This window comes from Mustela erminea, chromosome 9 (genome assembly GCF_009829155.1).
Source record: "Mustela erminea isolate mMusErm1 chromosome 9, mMusErm1.Pri, whole genome shotgun sequence".
NCBI classification, from domain to species: Eukaryota; Metazoa; Chordata; class Mammalia; order Carnivora; family Mustelidae; genus Mustela; species Mustela erminea.
Window position 1 is genome coordinate 6,021,331 of NC_045622.1, and position 26,981 is coordinate 6,048,311.

Below are 26,981 nucleotides of genomic sequence, written 5' to 3' on the forward strand. Positions count from 1 at the left end.
TACTTTTGCATGAAAACGGTGTGTTTTTCTGTCATTCAGTCAGAACTCTGAAAGATGGGCTGTGGATCACATCAGTGAAAGGTGTCTTTACTTTAATGGGGTGAAAATCTGCTTTGTGGTGTATATCATCATTCTTAGCTCTGAATGGTTACTGTATTTAGGGTGATAGTGGGAGTGGAGAGAAGCAAAACATCATGAAGTTCTCTTTTACTCCCTTGAAATTTGCTTTGAGCACTTTATCCATCTTGGACTGTGTGTTTAGACAATGCTGCCATGTCAAGATGTGACTCTGGACTGCTCGCGAAGATGATAGAAGACTGCTCTGGGCCCCGCTCACTACTAGTGTGAACAGTAGATAGGAAAGAGACTTTTTAGAAAATCTATTTCATTTTTTGTTTTTGTTGGCACGGGATTTAGTTGCCATGGAATGCAGGTATGTTAAGCATAAATGTATATATGATAGCCAAGAGGGAGGGAAGAAGTAATCAGGCGTCTTAGAATAGTAGTAACAAGAACATTGACAATAATAAGCAGTTAGTTGGTTAGGCCCTGCAGTGAGTACTTTATATGTATTATTGAGTTATGTGCTAACAATTAACTTCTGAAATAAGTGAGCTAGCCTCAAATGACAGATGACAGAATAGACCTAGAAGGAGCAGGTAATTTGCCCAAGGCCTGGCAAGTCACCAATAGCAGCCCTGAGATGCTTTCCCAGATTCTTTGTTCTTACCTATTCAGTTTGTTTATACCTTTCTTAAACCATCAGGCATTCTCTTACAGTGGCTACTCTGAAACAGTGAATGAAAGGATTGAAATAGGAGTGGAGATTTTGAGGAAGGAATGGCAAATAATGGAAATTATTGTCAGTCTAGGAGTGAGTCTAAGGCATTGTCAGAGACTGGTCTGGCTCAGGTGACCTGAGGAAATTTTACTACTACCAGAATAGTCTTATGAGGATAAAGCACTAAACGTCTGGGTTTTAACTCTTAAATGAACATTATGAATAAAGTTCATTTATAGGGGAGGAAAAGGAACATTCTCTTATGTCCTTTACCCCCTTTCAGTTTCAGTCCTTCATCCTACCATTACAACAAGGTGTACTCTAGGGAGCCATTTTGTTACTGTGGAACCTTTGCCTATAATTTGGAGATGTCTGCTTGGGAGGTTTCTGTTTTTATTCCCGAGTTTATAGCATTTTGTGATATTTAGTTCAGCTTATTAGTACATGGGTTTTCCTTCATATCCAGCATCCAAAATAAGACATTTAAATATTCAGAACTGCATAAATTGTATCAGCTGTACAGCAAGTCTTTGAGCTGTTTATAATCTCTATTTTGTGTTGTTAAAATAAAAAGGGACTATGGGATTTTCTTGAAACACTGGTTGTTAGATTGATGGTCAGTAGAGACTGGGGTTGAGCAACGGGGCAGAGTTTGGTGCTAATGTAAGGAAAGGGTCTGACAAGGCTAGGTCATAGATTATAAAGACCAGGGAGAGCTAGACTGTGTTTTCTCAATCCCTGGAGCCCACCATTGGGCCTGGCACGTAGTAGCTCAGCAAGTGTTTGAAAGAATTAATTAATAAATTAGTGTTTCCACACATACTTATTTTTCTCCCTGTCTTCATATCCTTGTTGGGAGTTGTTGCAGATTTATATATTGAAAATCATTTTTTTAAATGTCATTATCATTGAATGGTAGAATAGGGAACAGATCAGAGAACCTCGCTTTGTTCTGAGTCCCTGAGAAGGATTTAGGTTAATGGGGGTTTTGATTTTGGAGGGCAGGGGGTGTCTTCAGGGCCAGAAATCCTTGTAGTCATTCTTTTACTCACTTCTGTTGACCCACTTTTCTCCCTTGAAAAAGAGGTTCCTGTACTACTGAAATAAGGGTAAATGTCCTCTTGTACTCTCTGTCACAGCTGGGAAATCAGTTCCTTACCTGGAGTGGCTCACTTGCCTCAGTCATTCAAACAGCTCATGTTGCCACCACTTCCTGAGTTGTGTTTCCAAATCCACAAATTTCCAAGATTGCCATAGAATGAAAATGATTTAAATACATAGTCCTGACTGCTGATAAAATTCATACTTCATGGGATTTTCTTTTCTTGAAGCTCAGGACCTATAGTTTGTGAGAAGCCAGAAGTACAATAACATCTGTAAAGGGACTATTTTGTACCTTGAAATGTGATTTTTCTGTTTTCCTATCCCTCGTGAATTTGGTTTCTATTATTGAATTTTATGCTCTTCTTACAGTTAATCATGTGTAGCATGGTAGGACTAAAGATAAAATTTTGCCTTCTTTTTGTGTGGCATAAAATAGCTTTAAGTACCACTCTGTCCTCAAAAATGAAATAGGAAAATAAAGGATTTAAAGCATTTGAACCACATAAAATTAAGAGGGAAGGACAGTGTCAGTTATTGAATCTAATAAAATTCAATTATATTTGCCCCCTCAAGTCCTTGTATGCCAACTCTTTGTCTTTATGTCTTATCATTTATGGCATGAATTTTTTTTTTTAAGTTAGTTTTCCCTGCCTTAGCAAAGGAAAAAAAAAAACATTCTTTCTTCCTATATCTGTTCCCAAATTTTGGGTTATCATAAATTCTACTTCCTGCTTTTCTTCTCTATTTGAAGACTGATGTTTACCCATTCCTCTTTTCAGATAGAATGCGAACTAACATAGCTTTTTAAGATAGGAAAGAAAAGTTTTCTCATTTACCTTGTGTTTCACTCAGTATTGAAAGTTCTTTTTATTTGCAGTGAAGCTCTGTGTCATGTTTACTTCCTATTTTCAAGGTTTTAGATATCCTTCATCCATCTAGGACTTGTGAGAAATCTTAGAAGGAAGAATTAGCTCATTTGCATGCACATGTGAATTCTGAGAGCCAGTTAAAATTTGAAATTTGTAATGTCCCTCATTATCTATAATAAGCTAATACTGGAATTTGGTAGCAATGGAAAATTGTCAATATATTTTTTCTGCTAAAATTAAAATGGCTAGATGAAAAGGCCCAGAGTAGAGATTATGTTTACTTGTATAGACAGGATTTTTCTGATTTGAACATATTGAGGTTATTCTTTGGAACTTTGAAGTGCCATTTTTAGATCATCTAAAGTGTTGGGAGAAGGCCAGTTACTGAATAATTACAACAAAAATTTTTGTGACTGTTAAATGTGGTTAATTATCTTTTTTTACCCCTGCACAGAAGACTGGCAAAAACTAATTAGATAATGTCCACAAAATGCTATCAGGAAAAAGAAATATGCTATCAGGATGAAAGACCCATACGGTAGCAGACCATTATTAATAATAAAAGGAAATGGAACATTTGTCTTAAGCATATTGATAAGATAAAAACACTGTATGCATCCACAAGATAAGTACACTTTTTAATGGACTGGAGAGTGGGGACAAGGTGTGCTGGGGTTGAGGGGGAAGGAGAGGTATGTTAGAGTTGAGAAAGGGGAGTGGGGAGAAGTGGGCTTGGAGGTGTTTTGAACTTGAGGGGAGGGGGGCGAGGTGTCCTAGAGTTGAGGGAGGGCAGAGGTGTGTTGGAGTTGAGGGGGAGGAGAGGTGGAGAGGTGTGCAGGAGAGGTGGAGAGGTGTGCTAGAGTTGAAGGTGGCAGGGAGAGGTAGGCTAGGTGGTGTGTTGAACTTGAGAGGGAAGAGAAGCCTGCTGGAGTTTAGGGAGGAGACGGGGGAGAGGTGGGTGGGAGGTGTGGTGGAGTTGAGGGAGGGGAGAGATGTGTTGGACTTAAGGGAGGAGAGAGGTGTGCTGGAGTTGACGGGGAGGATGTTGGCTCTAAGACTAATTTTAGTTTCAGGTTCATCACTGAGTGGCTGTGTGGTTTCAGACCACACAGGATTACTTAATCCCTTTGTCTCAGTTTTTTTTTTCCCCCATCTCTAAAATGGGAAAAATAATCCTTCTCATGTTTTGTTAAATGGTTTTAAGAAGATATGTAAAATACCTAGCATGCTCTTTAATTTAGAGCTTTTAGTGTTAGGAAAATAACAATCATAATAATTGTTAATGGATACTAAGTTTTTTTTTTTTTTTTTTTTTTTAGCAGAAGTTCAGTTATATTACTCTCTAGGTATTTGATGTTTTATCAGCTGTATCTCATGTAGGTATAGTTTTAAAATTACTTCAAGCAGCTCGATGCTTGAAAGTCACTGTGACCTTTTAGAATAACATAAAATACTGCTCTGATTAATTTTACCTTCCAAAACAGGAAAGCTTCCTTTTGTAGAAAATAGAACCGAAGTGTGTGGTAAGACAGAAGAGAGATTACAAATACTAGAAGTACAAATATGTAATGTTATTACAAATATGTGCATCCACAAACTAAAGCCAGCTCTCAAACTGAGAGGATCCACCATCAGTTGTTGTTAATTCTTATCTCTTCTGTAGTCTGCTAATGCTCTTAGAAAAATAGTAAACGATGGCAACTTTTATGACAACTTGGGGTGCATATGTTGGGAACTTGGCATCCATGCGCTCTGTCCCCCGACCCCAGGGAAGTGCAGAGCGTGTTCTGTTTTAGCGGCTGAGCAACTCTCGGGGGCCCTACGAGAGCCGCTTTGGGATTGGCACGTAATAGCAGCTGCTTGTTAATTGGCCTCTTGTTTATATGATGCCAGGTTATTATTTTCTTCTGTTATCAAAGTGTCATCTGTTAAAGTCTCCAAACTCTGACATGTTAATTTTTATGAGGTTGTGTTGGAACAAAGCGCTAGACTTGGCCTCAAAGACCCAGGTTAAAGGACTCTCCTATCATCTGGTCAGCTTTTCACAAAGAGGAAGTCACAGTCACAGTTCTTGTTTAGCTTTCCTTTTCGTCTGACCTTGGTCCTGGGACTTCCAATCTTTAAAATGTTCCTCTGTATAATTGCTCATTGTTTTAAGTTTTACCTGCCCTTTTAATTCTATGTTTTATTTGGAAGTCAAAGAAATACCCATTTTCTCTGAAACTGAGTTAGAGAAAGAATAATAACAGAAAGGAATAATTTAACATTATGAATTATTTAGGGGTGTGACACATTCAGAGATGCTTTGTGAATGTGAATTTTTGTGAGTTTCCCTTAGAATTTAGCTTTCCTACTGTGCAGTCCGGAGCTCTAGGAACTGAATCTGTAAGCTCTGTGGACCCCCATCTCTTCGCACTAATTATCATTTAATCCTTTTTGAGACTTCCAACATTTATGTTCACAGTTTGTCTTAAAGGAGTCTATAAACCTAGGTAAGGGGGATGGTAGGAATTGGCTGTCTTTCTCAATGCTGGAAGCAACAGAGCAGCCTCAGGTCTGCAGAGGATGTGTTAGGATTGGATTTGAATCTGGAGAATGTCGTGTATATGTACAATGTCCTGGTAAAGGCAGAGTGCCTGGGTTTATAAAACTTGTTAATTCTCACATTAGTAAATGCTGTAATAGCGAGTCATGGTCTTAAAAGGAAATTACTTGTTGTTTACTCAGCTTTCACGTTGACCTAGCAGTTCATTAAAATTTTTTACAAATATAAATTGTTGGCTGTGAACTTTGGATTGAGCCTAGCGTTTTTATTATTTCAACACTTTGTTTTTGAAGAGAAAGAGAGGTTTTTTATGTAAAACAAAATTCTTCTTGGGTGCCTGGGTGGCTCAGATGGTTAAGCATTTGTCTTTGGCTTAGGTCATGATCTCAGGGGCCTGGGGTGGAGTCCCACATTGGACTCCCTGCTCAGCAGGGAGTCTGCTTCTCCCTCTCTCTGCCCCTCCCTCCTGCTTGTGCATGTAGACTCTCTCTCTTTCTCTCTCAAATAAAATCTTAAAACCCACAAAATTCTTTTCAACTTTAGCTGGGTTATTTTGTTTTAAATTTTAATATTGTACACCCTAATTTTTTTCTTATTTTTAAAAATGTTAGTGTTGCATTTTTTGCCTATTTTATGATCATTGAAAAACTAATGGGGCAATTATGAAACAATTTAATAAAATAACATGCTTTGTAAGAATGATCTTCCATTGTTCTTTGTTTCAGAAAATGTTCCTTTTCTAAGAATGGATTTCATATCCTTTATAAATTTTCCTTTTAGAGAAAAAGGGAAATAGTCACTAATGCATTTTTCCCTATTTATCCTAGTAACTGACATTGATTATATATCTGTCATATGTCAGACATCATACCAAGCACTTATGCATAGTATTTTATATAATTCTTATGCCAATTTTATGAACTGTGTGTTCCTGTTATCTTCATGTTTCAGTGAGAAAGTGAATTACAAAATCTAAATAAGTTGCCCCAAATTGCAAAGCTATTAAGTGGTAGAACTGTGATCCAATTCCAGATCTGTTTGACACATACTTAACAATTATGATTACTTATGCCAAGCCCATCACGGGCACTCAGTAAATATTTATTAAAAATGAATGTCAGGTATTAGTTGGCTTTAAAATAAATGCCAAGAATGTGTAGTCTGATTTATGTGTAATAAATAGAAGTACATATGCTGCTAATTTCCCCCCTTTTTTATAGGAGAAAAGGCTGAAGGAAAGGGAAGCCAGAAGAGAAGCCAGTAAGAGACAAGCAAAGGTAAGGATTGATACTTTTTATGAAAAAAAGGTTGGTAGCATTGAGTGGGATTTAAAAACTCTGCTTTTCTCTATGCATTTTATATTTATTTATACATCTTGTCATTCAAATTGGATATACTTCCATGTGTGCCTGTCCTTTACTTTCTCCTGTTCCTTTCTTTCTTCTGTAATGCAGGAGGAAAAGTACATAAGATAATTTGTGTATTGGCCACTGTCCTACTACTCCTACCATCTTTTTCCATTCTATTTTGTGCCTATTAAATATGGAAGACTGTTGGCTTTGGGGGCCATGCTCGACAGGATTTTAAACCCTGCCATCCTTCGACTAGGCAGACAGCTATGTGGACCCAACTCAGTAACAGAGAACTCTGAAAGCACTGTTGCTTCAGTTCCTGGGAGCATGTGCCTTCGCTATTTTCTGTAGACAAATATGTTCAGCAAATAGATATGCACAGTATCACTCATATATGTCCCGTTGTGAACACCATCTATGTGCAGCTATAATTTTTCTCTGGTGTGTTCGACACTGAGAAGGGCTCAGCTTCTGCATTCTGAGGGCATTAAGTACAAATGATTTCCTAGAACCAAGACCCAGTAACATATGTCATTTTTCATGCCATGTCTCATTGTGCTATGCCTGACTAGCCATGATTTCTTCTTGGCAGTTAGCAAAGATCCGACTCCCTTGAGTAAGCCCTTAATATTCTTTGTCATTTTTTCCATGCTGGCCATAGCACTTAGAGAGCAAGTCAGAGATGATAACTCATTTTATAGTTCTGAAGTGGGAAGCAATTACTCTGCAGTGTAAGATGAAAAGACTGCTTATATTCAGTATTAAATATCACTCTGTCTTCAGAGGTGCCCGAAAACGAGAGCTGTAGTGTGTGCGGCCTGACTGTGAAATCAGGTGGCGGATTCTGCATGTGCTTTTAAAATGCAGGCGTGCACTGTCACGGCATAGAAATTACATCTTAGGGGCTATAGTGGGAAAAATTTAAATGTAAGAAGAAAACTTTAAATCTAGTGAAAGCATTTGATATTTATGAATATTGCATGCTCAGCATAAAACTAAACTTATTTCACTAAGATGCTCTTTCACTCCTGCACATAAAATTATAAGATGACAGCTGTAGTCTGCAGCCAGAAGAAGACCTGCTTACTGTATTCCCTTTGTGCGTATTCACGCATATTTGTGTGTATTACTAAAATGGTGTGTTTTACTCTTGTTGGCACTATGGCCTTCACCTGTGTGGTGGTTGGAGTCATGAATTGTTCTCACCTATGGGGCTGCCTCTTGAGCCTCTTCCTTCATCTTTCTGTAAATTGGTGCGCAGACGGATTTGGTTTGATGCTCTGCCAGCTGGGACATAAACAAAAAAGCTGGCAATAGCTGTCAGTTGGGTTTTTCCACTGGGCAGATCTCTGAAGGGAACTCCTCAAGCCCAGCTCACCCTCCTACTCCTTAACCCTTTAAATGTTTGTCCTCTATTTGTTCCTGACCTCTGGGAATGAGGACGCCTCATTTCTGTCCAACCACTAATGCTTGGACTGGAAATAAATGGAAGAGGTGCTGCAGCTGCCATGACTTCGCTGCAAGGCCAGGAGCCCTCAGTAAACAGAGGCTGTGCTTTGGTCATGCTCACAGCCTCAGCTGATGGCTCACAGGTGGCAGCCCTCTTAAGAGTGATTTCAGAGGGATGAGGGGCCGGACTGTAGCCAGGACTCAGACATTCCACGAGGCACCAAAGACTGGCAGCAGTGACAGATTCAGGCTGACTGTTGGAGCCCCGAGCAATTAGTTTGGATCTACCTTTTTGCGGCTCACTTCTTTTCAAATGGAAGTGGTGGGATGAAGGCTCCCATGGCTTTCCAGGTGCCCCTGTGGAATCAGACTCAGAAGATGTTATTGGGAACGACTCTATAAAAAGAAGTGATGGCCCTGTGTTTTGTGATGTCTAAGAAGAAATGCGTGGTGTGAATTATCAGGTGTCCTTATTGTCTTTGTGCTTGTGCTTTAAATGATGGATAATTAAGTTTTAAAGTAAACTTTATCCTCTCTTTACTATATTTGCCCATAATCATTCTGTGACTTGTGACTGTGCCTTCTGATGCCCTTTGGTCAGCTTCAGGCCAGAGCATCTTTCAGTTGCTGAACCTGCAAGATAGCCACAAGATCCCTTAGTGCTGAAAGGAAATGGTCTTTGCAGACCTGCTGTACCTGGACTCTTAGTTGTACCCATTTAGAGAATCATTGCACAGCAGCTGACAGTACGAGAAAGGGAGACTCCTGTGGCTCTGTTGACCTTGTTTTATGCTTCATTCGGCCTCATGTTACAGGAGGAGGAATGTAGAAGACACAGAATATTGTTTTTAATTCGAAAAAATAGTGTTCAAATGAAAGTTAATGGATCTGTCTTTATTTCCCCCCAAATGTGAAGGTTTAATGATAATGTGAGGTTTCAGTTTTATAAATGATGATTGGTGGTTATCTCTTCCAACATAGTATTCCTAAGAAACATTGCTTTGAAGATGGGAGTACAGTGAAACAAAGTTGGAATAGACCTTTCAGCAATCTGCTGCTACTCTTTGTTAAAAGATAGGTCTGAGATTCGCATGGAAAATGTGACGTGCAGTGCAAGAGGAGGAGGGAAACATAAAGTTGGAACCCCCGAGGTTTTCTGGGTGCCCAGGGCTTAGTGATCTGGAAGATAGAGGTCTTTAAAGTATCAAAACTTGGTTTAGCAGAGAAATATTTGAACTGCAAAATGGACTTTTTACTTTACCAGAATGTTGTGTGTTCTTACAACTTAGAAATTTTAAACTGAGATGTGGAAAAAACAGTTGTAGAGCATGAGCAATAGATCCCATGGCTCCTTAGGCTCAGGGAAGTGACATAATCCTGGAAATACAGCTTCACCTCACCCTTCAGTGTGATTTCCTCACGGAAATGTCTGGAATGGTTTTGCCAAAATGTAAAGAAGGGAAAAACAGTGCTGAAACTTGAGGAAATAGATCCCCAGAAATACCTCAGAAAGTAGAATTTATTAAACAGAAGCATGATGTTGGTAAAAGTGAACACTGAGTGTGGAGGAATAAAGAGTAGGAAGCAGCTCAGAGGCACTTAATCACCAGGAAATTACACGTGGCCTGAACATATTATAGATGCTTATAGTCATTTGTTAAGTGTGGGGAAAAATTTTTTTATAAAAGATTTTAATTAATTAATTAGTTAATTAATTAATTTGACAGACAGATCACAAGTAGGCAGGCAGATAGAGAGAGGGGAAGCAGGCTCCCCGCTGAGCAGAGAGCCCCATGTGGGGCTCGATCCCAGGACCCTCGGATCATGACCTGAGCTGAAGGCAGAGGCTCTAACCCACAGAGCCACCCAGGCGCCCCGCGTGGGGAAAATTTTATCAAAATTACTAAAATGATGTCCTTTGTTTTGAGGTTGAAGTTTTACAGTCGTAAACTTCAGCTGAATTTTCTCTAGTTTTTATTGCCTTACTTAATAAGGCATTAAAGTGACCCTGGGACACTTTATATATTTGGTTAACAAATAGTAGACATAGGAAACAGTTTTTTGGATACTTGAGGTGGTATCAATTAGTTCTTTGAAGATATAGGATCCAAAAAAGTAGGAGTTGTGTAACTTTAGAACGTGAGTAGACCTGAGATCGTCTGGAGTGGTTTCCTCGTCTACTAGTCTATCATATCTTTTTTTCTGGCCACTAATAGTTTTACACAGATAAGTTGTATATATTCATTCTGAGAGGACCATTTATTTATTTATTTATTGACTTTGGAATATCCTTTTACTTATGAAATAATGATGATTTTAAGAAGTCATCATTACTCGACAGAGTGAAAATCCTCTGTCAGTCCTTTGAAATCTTATTTGAACTTTTCCTGGTCCATGACATTGATGAATGTGGCCTCCACTGAGCTCCTCCAGTAGTTTGGGTTGTGTACAGTACACTGAGTGCCTAGGTGTTCTATGGAGGTGTTTGGGGCAGGACCCTGAGCTCCCACTCTGCCTTCATTCAGAGCAGCTCCATCTTTTCCTTCATGTATACTAAGCTTCCCAGGGAGCTTTTGTTTGAAATAGTGGTTCTACTTAAGTACATACATACTTAATATTAAATAAATTAAGTCTAAAAGCAAGTAAATGACTTACCCCCGTCACTGACTTCCTTGGTGGCAGAAATGATGGTGTGCTTGGCTCTCTGCATCCTCATTCCCTGTTACTGTTACTGCTCCATGGTCCTCGATACGATAATTTTTACCCCTTTTGTTTTATATCATTTTTCTTTAAAACCTGGCTTAGGTACGTGAGCTAGCAGCGGCTTATAGAAAATGACTAGTAGCAAATCTATGAAACGAGAATCAGCTGGCACTAGGAAGTGGGCTGTCTCCATGTTGCTAGGTGACCCCTGACATGTTGTTTCCCCTTCTGGCTTCTTCTTACCATGTGTCAGATGAAGGGAGTAGATGACATAGTCACTTGTAATCATATTTACATTTTTGTGCTCCCATATAATCTTGATCTGAGCCGAGATACGTAACAAAAATGTCTGTATTGTACTCAGTGCAGTTCCTAATATGGGACCTCAGCCTTTCTCAACATTCATGGGAGAACTCCTTTGTTTTCTTTCACATCTTACTGCAGTCTTACCAGCTGAAGGATTATCTTTCCTTACAGAACTACAAATAGACATTAATTAATGATGGTAATGGTCATTCCTAGGTCTTAAGCCTCTGCATTTATTCCTTTTTGGAAGTATCTTATTGACTGACACCAAGTTAAAATTTTTCACTTTGGGGGGAAATTTCTCCTTGTTCCATCTATTTTATATAACCCTTGCACCCCCTCCCATTTTCCTCTTTTTTTCTGACATTTCATATTTTTGAGAATTTACTGGTCTTTTTCTTTGTTTTCTGATTCGGTTAGGATTTCAAGGGCTCTAGAGGGTCAGTTTATTTTGAACTAAGCAACTTTTGATAAAACTAAAAGCAAGATAATGGAAACATAAGTTTGTTTATAGTCCCAGTTTCCAGAGAAAGCAAAGGTCCTCCCTTAAAGTAAATTGCTCTCACATTTGAAGGAACTGAACCCTTCTAGGCTGCCCTTTGCTGCCCTGATATAATCACTTACTTAATGGTGCCCTAAATGAGTCATTCTCTTTCTCTGAGCAAACTGCTCAAATAATACCTTGTTTTAGTGCTATAATAAGACCCATTATGCTGTCCTTCTACTTTTTAAATAAATAACAAAGTCTTTTAGATGACATGCTTTTTCCCTTTAATATCTACCTAAGTGAGCAATGAAAGCCAAATAGCTTTACTTTTATTATGATTCTAGTATTGATTTGGTTTTGCATCGAAATTAATGTAATGACCCTTTTCCTTTCTTTTTTTCCCCTCTTCTCTTTTTATTTCTTTTCTTTCCTTTCATTTCCTTTTTTCTTCCTTTTTCTCTTTTCCTTTCCTTTCCTTTCCTTTCCTTTCCTTTCCTTTCCTTTCCTTTTCTTTTCCTTCCCACTCTTCCCCTCCTTGCCCTTCCCTTCCCTTTCTCTTTGTTTCTTGATAATGAAGAAGGAGAATACTAAAATGGAACTTTTAACTGTGTACATCACTTAAGAGATGTTTTCAGTCTCCCATTGTCAGAGAATTGTCCTCTAGTCATGAAGATTTAAAGTTAACTGTGGGACAAAGAACAGTGCTGGTTATAATACTTCCATATGGTGAATACATGCTTTTCTTCTAAGACTCACCTTTAGGTCCTCCCTTTTATGAACACTTTTCTGACCACCTTAGATAAAATGGACCTTCGTTTTTAAAACTCCCACTTCAGTCTCCTGTATGCAGCTTCTGATGGTTTATGGCACTTAGTTGGATACGTGTCTGTCTTTCCTGCTCAGTTCTAAGTACTGTTCTTGGTGTCTTCCTCTCGGGGTGTTTCATGATAAGCACTTGATAAATGTTCGAATGAACGACTGAGTGGGTGAAGGAATGGCTTAATGGGATACAGGGCACAGACTTAAACGTTCTTTTAAAGTATTGTTTATTGCTGTAAGACACATAAGTTTCACTGTTTTAGCCGTCTGTAAGTGCACTGTTTGGCGTTAATTCCATTCACATTGCTGTACATCCACCACCACTCCCCATTTCCAGAACCTCATCCTGGACGAAGATCTGTGCCTGTGAAATAGTAACTCTCCATTCCCACCTCCCCACTCCCACCCCAGAATACAAACCTTTAAAGAGAAGACTCTTATATTCCATATCATTATTTTTTAAATGAGAAAGTGAAGGGTTTTTATGAGTAGGTGCTTCTTCCAAGATCTTACAGTTAAATAACTGGCTACAGTTAAACTCCAGACCTCTGGGTGCTTATGTGTGTGTTTTTCATTCTACCTTAAACTCCCTTCCCCCTAGTATAACAATACAGGAAATACCAAAGAGCACTGTAATTTAGAATTTTATTAGATTTAAGGTGTCATGTATAAAAATAAAACAAAAGCAAGTTATTAATACCATATTCTCAGTCACACAGAGACTATAACTCAAGTAATACTGAAAGTTTCAGTAACATCAATGTTGTTTATCAAAAAGATTTTGGTAAAGAATATCTATCTCCCTTTTTTTCTGTAGAATACATAGGAATTGTAATAGGAGCTTGAATTTGGGATACAATTTATATGGACGTTGTAAAATATAACAGTAATTAGCAGGTGCTGTCATACATTGATTGTATGCTGTTTACAAATACTGCAGTTAAAGAAAGGCTCTATGTGCATTATTGTTTTAAGCCTCACAAATAGCACCATGAGTTAAGTGGTAGTTATTATCTTCATTTTGTTAATGAGGAAGTTGAGGCTTAGGAATTTTATGCAGCTTTCCGAAGATCATAGAACTGGGCTATAGCAGAGTCTAAACTCAGTCTGCTGTACAGGACTCAGCCTGGACAAGCAAGCATTGGGCCATGCTGTTACCTCATTTCCAAGGGAGTAAAGAGCATAAAGAATATGAGAATCTTAAAAGCTAAAGCAGACATTGGAAATAAACAGATTTTTTTCTCCTGAAGTCACCCTTTTTATCTGCATTTAGTTCCATCTTACAGTAGGTACTAAGAAACAGCCATTGGCTGTTAGACAGTAGTGTTGATTTCCTATTAGTTTCTATATATCACCGAAATCTCAGTAACAGTCTTTTCTTATGAATGAACTATTATGAAATAAATTACCATTATTTTCAGCCTTGGAGATCAGTTAAACATGCCATATTCTTCTTTACTTCTTTTATACAAGTTTTTCTCTCCCTGGGCTATCCTCTCCTTCCTTGGTTTTTACCCCAGCACTGTTTCCTTTTTGAAGACTGTTCTACCCCCTTTAGGCAGATATAGGCATTTCTTTCTGGTCTACTATACTTTTTATACATTATTTTGCTTTGATTCTTGGTGATTTTTTTTTTTTTCTCATCTGTAAACTCTTTGAGATCAGCAGCTGAGTTTTTTCATAGTAGCTGGCACATAGTAAATGCTTGTAAGTTTTTATTGAATCAAGGAAATGCAGGCATATTCATTCTTACAGTTTAGTGTTTACATGTTAATGCTGTGTCAGTCACAGTCTCTTTGATACCCAGGGGCTGGGCCCATAGAATAGGGTAGAGTTGCAATACACATTTAAATTTGTGCCAGATGGTATGCACTCCTGACACCCCGGCTCTTCACAGTGCTGCTCCTTGTTTATCACCACTTCAAACAAATCCATTAACCTGTACTAAGGTTATAGGTCTTAATATTAAAACAGAATGTAATGAATTGCAAGTGGCCAGCATCTCTTTAGAATATTTGACCAATATTCAGTTTGCTAAGAATTTGATAATCTTAAAGGTTGAAATGTCCTAATACATACTTAATGGTTTTCCTTTTCTTCCATTCTTTTATCTAGTTTAGAATATATAAAGCTCCTGTACCTTACCGGTGATAGAAGGGATAGTCTGTAGCAGTTTGGTCCTGATTTTCACCTTCTCTGTTGACTTTGGAGCCTTAACCTCATAAAAGTTGTGACTTCACTCTGTCATCTAGTACCTTGCTCATAAATATTTGTTGATCGACCAAAACAGGGAATTCTGTTAAAACTTCTCTGTTGGCAGCATTGTGGTGAATATTGTATTTGGTGGTCTTGAACGTGGTTTGCCTAAATAATTAGAACCTAATTCACATGTGGTTAGACCGTGAGAAAGCTAAGACTCAGATCCAGGTCTGTGTCTACCTCCTAATTTATAACCACAGAGAGCTGAGCAGTGGGTTTTAAGATTAAGGGTGATTATAGACCTGTACTTTGCCAGCTGTGAGCCCCAAGAACAAGAAGGAATTTTTCAGAAAACAAGTCAGGGTTGTTGCTTTTAAACTTGCAATGCAATTCCTGGTTAATTTGAGACAATTTTTGAGAGAGCATTTTAATGACTAATTCAGGTGTTTCTTCTAATACTTCTTAAGGAATGTTGTTTCTTTTGTAGAGCATGCAAAATAAAATGTTATAACCAGTTAACAGTTTAGGAAAAATAGTCTCAAAACACATTTGAATATGAGATGCCTAAAAAAGCACTTGTGTGCTTATGCGTTCGCTCTCTCTCTCTCTCTCTCTCTCTCTCTCTCGTGTGTGTGTGTATGTGTGTGTGTATCAGTACATACTTATATATGTATATATTATCCCTTTCTAGGTATTAATGGTAATTGTATTGTTAAATGCTCTAATGGACTCTAGTCATTTGGTTGGTCATTTAGGTCCATTACAATACATTAGGACTCTGAGTTCAGATTGGACCAAAACAGAATAAGTCAATCTCTCTGGTGCATTTTAACTCAGTTGTGCTTTATTATGCTTAATACCAAGTTAGAGATAATTTGACATTTATATGCTTGAATTGGTGGGTTGTAGAAACATCTCTGACAGAACAAATTAACTGTCTGAATCATTGTGGTCAGTTGGTAATTATGTGGTCATTAATACATACCCTCCTTTGTAGAAGCTGTTGTGAGCATGTGTACATGTGTGTGGCCATCTTGATTATGGAGGCTGATGCTTAGAATCATTGATCCATATTTTTATATGTATTACCATTCACTAATAATGTGCATGAAAACGTTGGCTATAAAGCTTTTAGTGTCTTTTGGGAGATTATACTGTCATAATTTCTTACAGTATACAAAAATCACAAATTACTGGCGTGGAAAATGTGCATGTGGGTTCTTTTCTCCTTTCTTGTTAATATTATGCTTCACAACTCTGAATCCTTTCATTTATACTGGGAAATAGAGAATTACCATATATCTTGATTTTATTGATTCTCAGAGTGTGGTACAAGAATCTGTGTGGGTTCTCCATGTTATTGCTAGAGAATTTTTCAAATTCTCATAAATATCCCCAAATGAATTATCTATAACATATATATCACATATCTCATATGTATTATAAATATATACACACACACATATATATGTATAATTACTTAAAAGTATATAATGGCTGTTAAGATGATCAAAATATGAATTTGTATTACTAAATTCATAGTACCTTTTTGTCTTTTCTTAAATGACACACCAAATGTAGAGTTGTCACCTTGTACACGGTTTAGTGTTCAATGTACTCTTTTATCAGAAGAGGTAGAAATCAGCAGAATGGTGTGTAAACAGCTCCAGCCATACTTGTAACACTTAGAATTTAAGACCATCTGTGGCAGGGAGAACAGAGAGGAAGAGGATGCCGATATTTCTTAAGAAGGCTGTCCTCAGTCTCTTAAATGAGGAAGTTGGGTAAAGGGAATAATAAAAACAAAAAAGAAATGGAATACAGGAAAAAGAAAATGGGGATATGTTTTATGCTCAGTCCTAAAGATTTTGGAGATGGGTAAGAGAATGAAGCTGATTCCCAGTTTTCAAGTATTTCGTATCCACTAGTGCAGTGTGAAATACTTTTTTTGTGAATAAGGAAAGCTCTTTTGGGGGATGAACTTTAACTCGCCTTGGTGTTGGGAGTGAGCTGTAGAGTGGCCATGTTTTCCTGTCCCTTTTCGAAGCCGCAAAGACTTGTGTTGGAGAGAACTGTAAGCCAGTGTTCGAAAGAGAAAAGTGGCTAGAAGAATTTGTTCCTGGAGATAATCAAATATACTGAAAATAGCATTGAGGACTTGTTTTTCTTATGGACACCTTTTTTCCCCCCCCAATCCTCTAATGAATTTTATATGAAATGCTTTGTGACCATAAAGCTCTAATTAGGTAATCTTACTGTTGTTATTCTTATAGTTATTGTTACCAGCAACATTAACTAATTTCCTATTTCCCACGTGTTCTTTTTTTGCGTAAAGTTGTAGCCAAGTGTCTGCAGTGTTTTGTACTGGAATTTCTTTCCCTTTGCTTAGTAGCTCTTTATTATTGATATATATTACAGGATCCAAAGGTTTCTTGACTTGAAGAGAACTATAGCATTTCCTGTTTATAGACTATGTTGTTGTAGATTGTTGACAGCACTACAGTGTTTTATCCTTTTCAAAATGCTTCTGTCAAGGTTTATCGATTTATGTAATAAGTGGAAGCATTACGGTCATCTGACAGTTGCAAAAGCTTTACTACAGAGAAGCTAGGTAAATAAGTGACTTGGTTAAGGTCATACACCTAATTTAGAAGGTTAAAAAAACCCCTCTGGTTTCTGTTTCAGGATCTGAAAGGCAGAAGAGGTCTTCTGGTAATGTTGAAGGGTTTATCTGTTTTCTGTCCCTCAGATTGTACATTAATAAATCTTAGCCTGATTGCCTTGAGCATTATCTACAATGTTCAGGAGAAAGTGGTATTAAATTATGAGGTCTGGAACTTATCTCTGCCTCTTGTCCTAAATCACTGCATATTTAGCTGCAAAATCACAGCATTCCTCTAAGCTTTACTTTTCCTGATGAATAGCACAACTCCTTGGGAGAGATGTTTAGCAGTGTCTGCAAAGCTGGACTTATGCTACCCAGGACTCCACACTTGCCTTCTTAGGTATAAACCCAAGAGGAGTGCAGAGATGTTGCCTAAAAAGATGCTTCTAGAGCAGCTTATTTATAATCCTCAGGTTTTGGAACTAACCCATATTGAAGAGTAGATAAATTCTGCGTACAGATACAATGGGATATTATATACAGTTATGAATTATTACTACATGCAATAACAAGGACAAATTTTACAAGTAATTTTTTTTAAAGTTTTTATTTATTTATTTGAGAGAGAGAGAGGGTGAGAGCATGAGTAGGGAGCAGGCACAGGTACAGGGAAAAGCAGACTCCCCGTTGAGCAGGGAGCCCAATGTGGGACTCCATCCCAGTATCCCAGGGATCATGACCTAAGCTGAAGGCAGACACTTAACTGACTGAGCCACCCAGGTGCCCCAAATTTTCCAAATATTGAGCAAAATAAGCCAGACACAAAAGAGTAAATACTATGGTATCCCATTTATATAAAGTTCTTTTGTTTGTTTTAAAGTAAAACCAACATTGGGGATTAGACAGGATAATGGGGTTACCTTTGGAGAAAAGAGGGAATTATTAATGAAAAAAAAATTTGAGGGGGAATGCTGGAGAACTTGGGAATGTTCTGAGTTCTTATTTTGGGTGGTAGATACATAGGGGTATTCTCTTTATGAAATTTCATCAAGCTTTATGCTTATAATTTGTTGTACTTTCCTGAATGTAGGTCATACTTAAAAAGGTTATCTTGGAAAATGGCGTGGTATACTAGATCTCTATATGTGCTTTCAGTCTACATGTTTTAATTTGTAGATTTAGGAATATATAGGGTATTTGAATAGTACTTATAATCCCAGAACTATTGGGAGCCTTTATCCCTCGAGTCATCCATGTTTTATGAAAGCTATGGAAGAAAATTAATAATTTATGTCCTTCAAATAATACATTTCCTTTTTAAATCTCCTTGTTCCAAGAAGTTATATTTTACCTCCTAAAACTCATAAAACAATTTCTCCAAAATGAGAAAATAATATTCTTATGATTCCCATGCAAATTAGAAAGAAAAATGGATATTTTCTAAAAGGGGCATAGTGCATTGTGCCCTTCAGACACCTTTAACCTCCTTAGCACCCCAGTGGATTTTCCAGTTTCTACATCAAATTGTTGGGCGTTTGTTTGTTTGTTTTTAAAGATTGTATTTATTTATTTGACAGAGAGAGAGAGAGAGATCACAATTAGGCAGAGAGGCAAGCAGAGAGAGGGGGAAGCAGACTCCCCTCTGAGCAGAGAGCCCAATGCGGGGCTCGATCCCAGGACCCTGAGACCACGACCTGAACTGAAGGCAGACTTAACCCACTGAGCCACCCAGGTGCCCCAATTGTTGGGTGTTTTAGTGGCCTTAGAATGTTGTCTAGTTCTCTACTGTTCCTGCCAGCTGAGAGAACCCTGAGAGCTGTTGAAATTGGACTTTTTTTCACACAGTTAACACAAGGGTTGATGAAATGGACATTGGTACGAATGGTCCCTGCTTGTACTGTTTTAACTTCATAAATTGGAATGTGTGCATAACTGTCTGCAGAAATTGAGAAATATTCAGAACTTGAAGGCTTATTTAATCAAAGAAGTTATTATTTTCCCATAAGTAGGCTCAAGGAGGAAGTAGGCTTTGTTACCGTAGCTTTGTTTTATCTTACTTCTGGATCAAATGTCAAGCTTTGAAAATGCTGCAGAAATAGTGTATTCATGACCCAAAAGTTCCTTTATCAAGAATCATACTGCTTGTCTGTCTTTGGACTATAATCACTGCTAGAACTAAGACTGATTTTTTTATTTTACCCATCTTGATTTTCAGCTGTGTACATCAGTTTTCCTCCTTATTACATACACATTGGATTTTTATTTCATAAAGTCCTCTCATTTCCTTCAGTTGGAAATGATATACACTCTCAAGCTTATCCATTTATTTATATTAGTGCAGCTTTCTTTGGAAATGAGGAAGTATATTGTCATAGGGCATCAGCTTCATTGAAGTGGTTTTAACATGATTCTTATCTAAATTCTAAACATGACTGCTATTGATTGCTGCCTCCTGGCATCCATCTAGGCCTGAGATTTTTGCCCTTCTTAGTATAGCTGACACATGGTATTTTTGTGGTGTTCCTTTGAAGATAACAGAAAGTGAAATAAAGAAAAAATACTAAGTCCTATCTAAGTAAAAGAGAAAATTAAAAGTGAATGATAGTACAGTGTACACTGTGAGTTCATCAGTAATGTTAGATCAGAGATTGGGGGCTTAAGGTCAGCTTTTAGCACTAACTGCCAAGTTGTTAGAGCTTTCCCCCAAAGAGTGTGAGATTTGGAAATGAAAGACCCAGGGTCCGTTCTTTCCAGTAAGCTCCAGACTCCAGGGCAGCCATCTTTCTGCTGAGCCTCATTTTTTTCTTTTGTGGAATAACAGCAGTGATGTTGCCTGTGTTGTCAGTCTTCCAGGTCTTGTGCAGACAATAACTGTATAAAGGCTTGGTAAGCTATGAGTCACTCTAAAGAATGTTAGCCGTCATTATCAGTGTTATTATATGTTGCCTTTTTAGCAGGCTTGTCTGGAATTAGCCAAGATCTAAACCAGTAGCTCAGCCAAGCCTGGAGTGTGTTAAATCCACATCACTGAAGGTTGTCTCAAAGTGCAGCTACTTAGCTCCTCCTCGGCCTCTTCCCTCGGAATCTCTGGGGCAGAGGGCTTATAGGCATGCGTTCCTGCAGTATATGTGTGTATAATTAAGGTATGTCCTTTAAGAGCCATCGTCCAAAGCCAGATGCACACTTTTGTACTTGCATACAATCCTGAGCTGCTAAGCCTTTTCTATTTTTGGTTTGGCTTATGCCACTGTGGCAGAATGTCTGTTTGAAACACATGCATAAATGCAAGCTTAGTCTCTTGAGTCAGTCTGTAACCCAGCATGACCAGCTCTAGTTCTCCCTCAGTGTGTCTGACTTCATGTAGATTGGCATCAGAGAGAAATCTGCTTTGTTCTTGCCCTGAAATCTCATGCACAGCCTCTAAACTGATGCTGTGGTATACGGGAATGAGATTATGAGAGCTGTGTTATCCACAACGTTGTAAAAGATACAGACCACGAGGATTTGGCTTCTCCGTGCCATATACACAGAAGTCCTAGGTTTGTTCAGCTCATTGGAGGAGAGAGAGAGGCCTGGAAGTGACTACACTGGGAGGAAGTGGCTCTGGTTTGTTAGGTAGAATCGGTGTTCGGGTAAGGGGTTTGACCGGTGCTCTTGGGGTTTGCGCAAGCATATGATATGAGAAGGTTTTTACTGGCATAAAGCGGAATAGCAAGAGCTAGGAAGGAGAAAGTTGGCAGATCACAGAGGATCTTGAAGGCCTCGTTAAAGATATGGGTTGACTCAGGAGAGTGTGGGGATATGGTGAAGATTTTGTGGAGAGGTTCAGTGTCAGTGGTAGCATGACCCTAGAAATAGTCATTCATTTAATTCATACATATTTCCTGAGTGCTTACTGTGTGTGATTGAACATAATTCCAAGATAGAATTAACCTCCCCTTAAGGAACTACAAATCTAATGGAAAACATTTTAAAGTAGTTCCGCATAATGAATGCTATGGACAAGTTTTGTGATGTATGTCCATGTATAATGCTTGAAGCCAAAGGGGAAGAAATGAAGCATTTTTATTGTGCTTTCCATGTGTCAGAGACCATTTCACGTGCTTTCCATGGATTTTTTAAAATGTATTTTAGTATATGAACTTTAGCCTTTGAAGTTATAGATGATAATATTGTCATCCCCATTTAATAGATGAAGAAATTTCAGCATAGGAAGGTTGTACACTTCGTTGTCTGTAGTGATTGAGGATTCCAGTGTAGTGTGAATCCAGAGAGTGGATGAGAGAGAGCCAGGTGACAAATCCTTGGGAACAGTATTCTCTGCAGTGTAGGCAGATAAAAAGCATTCAGGACAAATGAAAAGATAGTAGTAGACAGATTAGAGGAGAGGAAGGGAAATTGGTATGGTGGTCTATGAAGTATTAAGAGAGAATTTAAAGAAGGGCCTGGTTAAGAGTGTTTAAATACTACAGAGAGAAGAAATAAGAGGAGAACTGAAAACAGACAGGGCTTGATGATTAGAATATCATTATGATCTTTCTTATCAGGATTAATTTTATTTGCTTCGCATGGTTGGATTTCAGGGCTTGGACAGCTCGGGAAATCAGGAGACCATTTTAGGAGCTGAGATGTTAAGAAATGATGGCGTGTGTATCACAGTGAGTGTAAGAATAATGAGGAAAGATTGTTTTGTTCATGGGATTTAAGAATAAACTGTTAAAAATCGGTGACAGATGGGGGGACTGGGAAAGAGAAGTCAGATTGCCCTGAGGTGTCCTAAACTTGGCACCTCTCACACACTGACTGCATTAGGGAGTGGAAAGATTGGTAACAGAGGGCCATTTTTAATAGCCAGTATTAAACAGCTGTGTAGCATACAACTGTGCTAAGGCATTTTATTTAGTACTCACAGGTAGGTATTCTCAACACAGTTTGACAGATGAGGGACCTACAGCTTAAAGAAATTAAATATATTTGCCCTAGGACTGACATTTAGTAAGTGACTATCTGAGTCTCAAATCTTGCACTTAACTTCTGTTCAGACAGGCAGATCTAGTAAAAGAGATAAAATATGGGACACGATTATAGTAGCAGAACCACTCATGGGTGAACAAGGTTCAAACAATTCAGAAGTTGGAGAGGTTGTTTCTGACTTAACAGGATTCAAAAAAGAGAGCGTCCCAGTAAGAGGCAGCAATAAGTCAGGTTAAGTGTTCTTGAATGTCCATTACTTGTAATGTACCATAGAAATATTATATTGACAGTAAGTGGGCTTGAATATACTAAGTTGGCATCAAACAGAAGCCGGGAGCTTTAAATCACAAGTTATTACCAACAGAATTTTCTGGGGGTAAGGTAGAGATTGTCTAAGTGGGGAGGAGTACAGGTTGAGGCTGGAAATAGAGGACCTTGACTGTTTAGCAAGTAGGATGTACTTTGTTAGTGCATGGCAGAATGCCCTGAGGAATTGAGAACATAAGCGTGCTTATGAATGTAGCTCAGGTTGTGACATTTTTGCATATGTATAGATTGAATAGTCAGAGTGGAAAGTTGGAACTTTGAAGAATGAACCAAAACTTCATTTAATTCTTCACTTTGGGAGGGTTTAGTATACATTTAAACAAATAATTAATTTTAAAAATTGAAAGTTAATGTCATCACTGATACAATACCCCACTTTTTTTGAATTTGACTACCATAGTAAAAAACCAGTAAAACCAGGGTGCCTGGGTGGCTCAGTGGGTTAAAAATCAGTAAAACCAGGAGAACAAAAAGCTTCTGGCCCACCTGTGTAGGAGTTGCAGGACCTGGGCACTGAGCACGTGCATTCTGGCTGCAGGGAAGGCCTGCACCCCTTCCACACTGATGTGCATTGTAGTCACATTCAAACGAACCTGGTTTGTGGGTTATGGAGGTACAGAGGGTAAATAGCAATGTAGAACAGGTAGTTTGTTAAAGGACACTCCCCTGTTTAATCAGTGAAATGAGATCCCTATCAGCAAGGAACAATAATAGCAAAACAAACAGATGGCATGATTGAGAAACACCGTGGTTTGGGGACAGAGAGCCCTCAGGAGTCCCAGCAGACCCAGAGGACACCGTTCTGCTCCAGTCCTGGTGGTTGTGATTTTTGCCCTCAGACATCAAAGAAATATGAAGTTACGTTCCTTCTCCGGGCAGCCTCTGTATGTGGTTTGACTTAAAGGCGTCTTTCATATGAGTAGTAGCTTGGGACACAAGGCAATTGGAAACTCCTAACTTTATAGATATTATGGCTTGGTATGCACTGGGTTCATTTTTCTTTTGCCTCCAGCTTAAGTTTATTGATATTACTTTACTTTGTCGTATGGGCTTGCAGGCAGAAAGGAAGAAAAGGTAGAGAAAGTCTTGTGGTGCCTCATCCCATGTGGTACCCAGGAGTTTGATCTGTGATTCATAGAAGCACTGTGAGATGGCTCGTTGTGACATTACCTCCATTTTTCAGATAAGGAGAGGAGACCCAGAAAGTTGAAGCTGAAGGGGCGCAGGGAGTGTGATGGGTGTGGCCCGCCGGTGGAAGGCCATGAAGTGCCGCCGAGGAGGGAGGGGGTCACGGCAGGCTTTTCCCTGCTTTCCTGCAGGCACCCTCAAGTAGAAACTCATTTTACATCTCTTCCCAGTAACAAGTGCACACAACATTGAAAGGTAAATTTCACAGAAAGATACTTAAACTTATCATGGGTCATATACTCATTCTATTTTTTTTTTTTTTTTTTTGAAAAATGATAGTCACTGTCTACCCAGTGACTTCCTGACTCACTCATGAGTTGAGATGTGGATTCTTTTTTTTTTTTTTTAAGATTTTATTTATTTATTTGACAGAGATCACAAGTAGGCAGAGAGGCAGGCAGAGAGAGAGGAAGGGAAGCAGGCTCCCCGCTGAGCAGAGAGCCCGATGCAGGGCTCCATCCCAGGACCCTGGGATCATGACCTGAGCTGAAGGCAGAGGCTTTAACCCACTGAGCCACCCAGGTGCCCCTGAGATGTGCATTCTGATCAACACTGGTCTCCTGTGACCTGGAAGTGGGTTATTTTATGAGGTGGAAAGCCAGAGGAACGTGTTACAGTGATTCTGTGGCATGTGTTCTAAAGTGCCTGGCCAAGGAACTTGCCTTAACCTAACAGGCAACAAAAAGTACTTGAAGAATTTGTGTCAGGGTGATAACATGATTATGTCCTTGTGCCTGAATAGGATGGTAATTCCCTAACAAGGTCTGTAATAATTCATGATTAACTTTTACGTACCTTATTTAACTTGTTCTCAACAGTAACCTTCAGAGGGAGGGAAAATGAAGTATTTACTGCCTTCATGCAGATGAAGAAACTGAGGTTTACAAAAGTAAAGCCTTGTCTCAAGTTTAAAGTCACAGCTGGGAATTAAGATCACTTTTTCTGACTGCTAGATCAATGAGTAGGCGGGAGAGCTTAGCCAACTGGCCTTTTCAAAAGTCTGGGTAAGAGAGAATGATAGTGATGGAGTGGAAGGGAGGTGTCAGATGCAGAATTCAAGGAAAACCCAAAGAACTGCTTGAAGAATTTACTTTATGTTGAAAGCCGTATGGATGGATCCTGAACTCTGATTCTTTTTCGAGATAGTTTTTTGGTTATGTTGTAAAATTCCAGGCCATTTACCCAGCAAGGACAGGGTGTAAAGTTACCATTATGTTCTGTCACAGCCTGTGATAGTTTTCATCACTCACTTTCTCTTTGGAAGGAACTGGATTGAGAAAGCATTTTCCATTGTTTAATGTTCAGAGCTGAAAATACTGATGTTTAAACTTTAGAAACATCTCATTTGGAATAAGACATGTCAGCAGGTCTTCTGTCAAGTGCGAATTGTTACAGAGGTGCCTGAGTTTTTCCTTTTTGTTGCAATTTATTCTGTATTTTCATTGATAAACTTTTATTAACATTTGATTTTCAAAAATATCTTACCCCTCTGAAAGCCATTAAAAGAATATTAAGTTTGGCTGCACCTTTCACTCTGAACAGACTGCAGATTAGTCTGAAATGCATGAATGAAGGCATGAACGCTTAAATATATTTGTATGCAAGTAAACTTTAAAATCTCCATTTTGTAGTTTCTGATCTTTAATTCTGCCCAAAGCATTTTTATTTCTTTTACCAAGAAAAGTTTGATGTATTTGATATATATTCTCTTTTTTTAAAAAATAATACTTTTGGTAAAATGTGTTATTTTTTAAAGGTCATTATTAAAATTTTGACAATTGAGATTTTTAGATTCATTATAGAGGATTATGGTAAAATGTGTATATTAATTAAGAGAAGGTTAAAGTTGAAAAACTTCTGTCATCATTTGCCTGTCTCTTCTTGCCTATAAACCTGGGAGTCATTTTTAGCCTCTTCCGTACTCATCATATGCAATTAAGCATCAAGTTCTCTTGATTCTATTTTAAAAATCCCTCTCCGGCTAATAGGCACTGTTCCCTGAGACCAGTGCTCTTATAATCAACTGCCTATTGGACGTCTCCACTGGAATTTTTAGTTGGAATCTTAGGTTTAATGTGGCCAAATTCAAACCCCAATTTTTATCTCCCCAGTTTTTTTTCCCGTGGTCTTCCTCATCTGAGGAAATGACTATTCCATCCTTCCTCATGCTCAGGAGAGGCGTTGGAGATGCCCTTAGCTTCTCACTTTTAAACTCTTTTACAATTAATCAGTAAATCCTGTTGCCTTTACCTTCCAAATGATCCAGAAAAATTGGTGAATCCAAGGTAAGACTACAGTTTAGTTAGTAGTAGTACGCCAGGGTTGGTTCCTAGTTGTGACAAATATTCCATAAGATGTTAATAATTGGGGAAAGGATGAGGAATATATGCAGACTCTCTACTCTCTTAGCAAAGTTACTGTAAATCTAAAATTACTTAAAAACACTTTCTTAGTAAAATCCAGAATCCAGCCAATTTGTAATGCCCCCATTACTATCATTTCCGTCCAAGTCACCATCATCTCTACTGTGGTCTAGTAATTTTAATAACCTTCTGACTAGCCTGCTTGTCTTCCTTCTCTTATCCTTCTTGCCTGCCCCTTCAACCCAGTTTATTCTTAGTGTAGTAGCCAGAATGAGCCTTTAAATGTAGGTCCTGTCAAATCAACCCTCCGCTCCGAACCCAACCCTCAACTGACAGTAAGTGGGCTTGAATATACTAAGTTGGCATCAAACAGAAGCCGGGAGCTTTAAATCACAAGTTATTACCAACAGAATTTTCTGGGGGTAAGGTAGAGATTGTCAAAGTGGGGAGGAGTACAGGTTGAGGCTGGAAATAGAGGACCTTGACTGTTATAGCAAGTAGGATGTACTTTGTTAGTGCGTGGCAGAATGCCCTGAGGAATTGAGAACATAACTGTGCCAGTTGCTGTTGCATGTCTCACCCCCACTAGAATGTGAGCTCCTTGGCAGGTATCTCACTGATGTCTAGACCAGTACCCAGCAAACACCAGGCAGTCCGTACTTAATGAGTAAGTGAGCAAAGCAGTCCCTTGTTTGAGCTCTTACACTGCCAGAGCAGTGATGTGCAGAATTACAGCGTGCTTTTATTGGGAGGCACAATAACTTGGGGGATGTTTCAGGTTCATTTCAGAAGAAGAAAAATAAAACAAAATGAAAACAAGAAGAGGGGACTAGAAAGCAGTGTTATTGGGCCTACATGGGAATTAACTAAATATAAGCAATTTCTGACTGTACACTTTATGTCTCCAAGT

General features: G+C 38.6%; 1 protein-coding gene across 1 annotated transcript in view; it reads left to right on the plus strand.

The window, feature by feature from the left end:
- Nucleotides 1-26,981, plus strand: part of DDX10 (DEAD-box helicase 10) — a 273,486-nt gene that overhangs the window by 161,326 nt on the left and 85,179 nt on the right. The window contains exon 16 of the mRNA XM_032356967.1: nucleotides 6,520-6,576. Within this exon, the coding sequence (XP_032212858.1) occupies nucleotides 6,520-6,576 (57 nt within the window). The remainder of the gene's footprint in view (nucleotides 1-6,519; nucleotides 6,577-26,981) is intronic.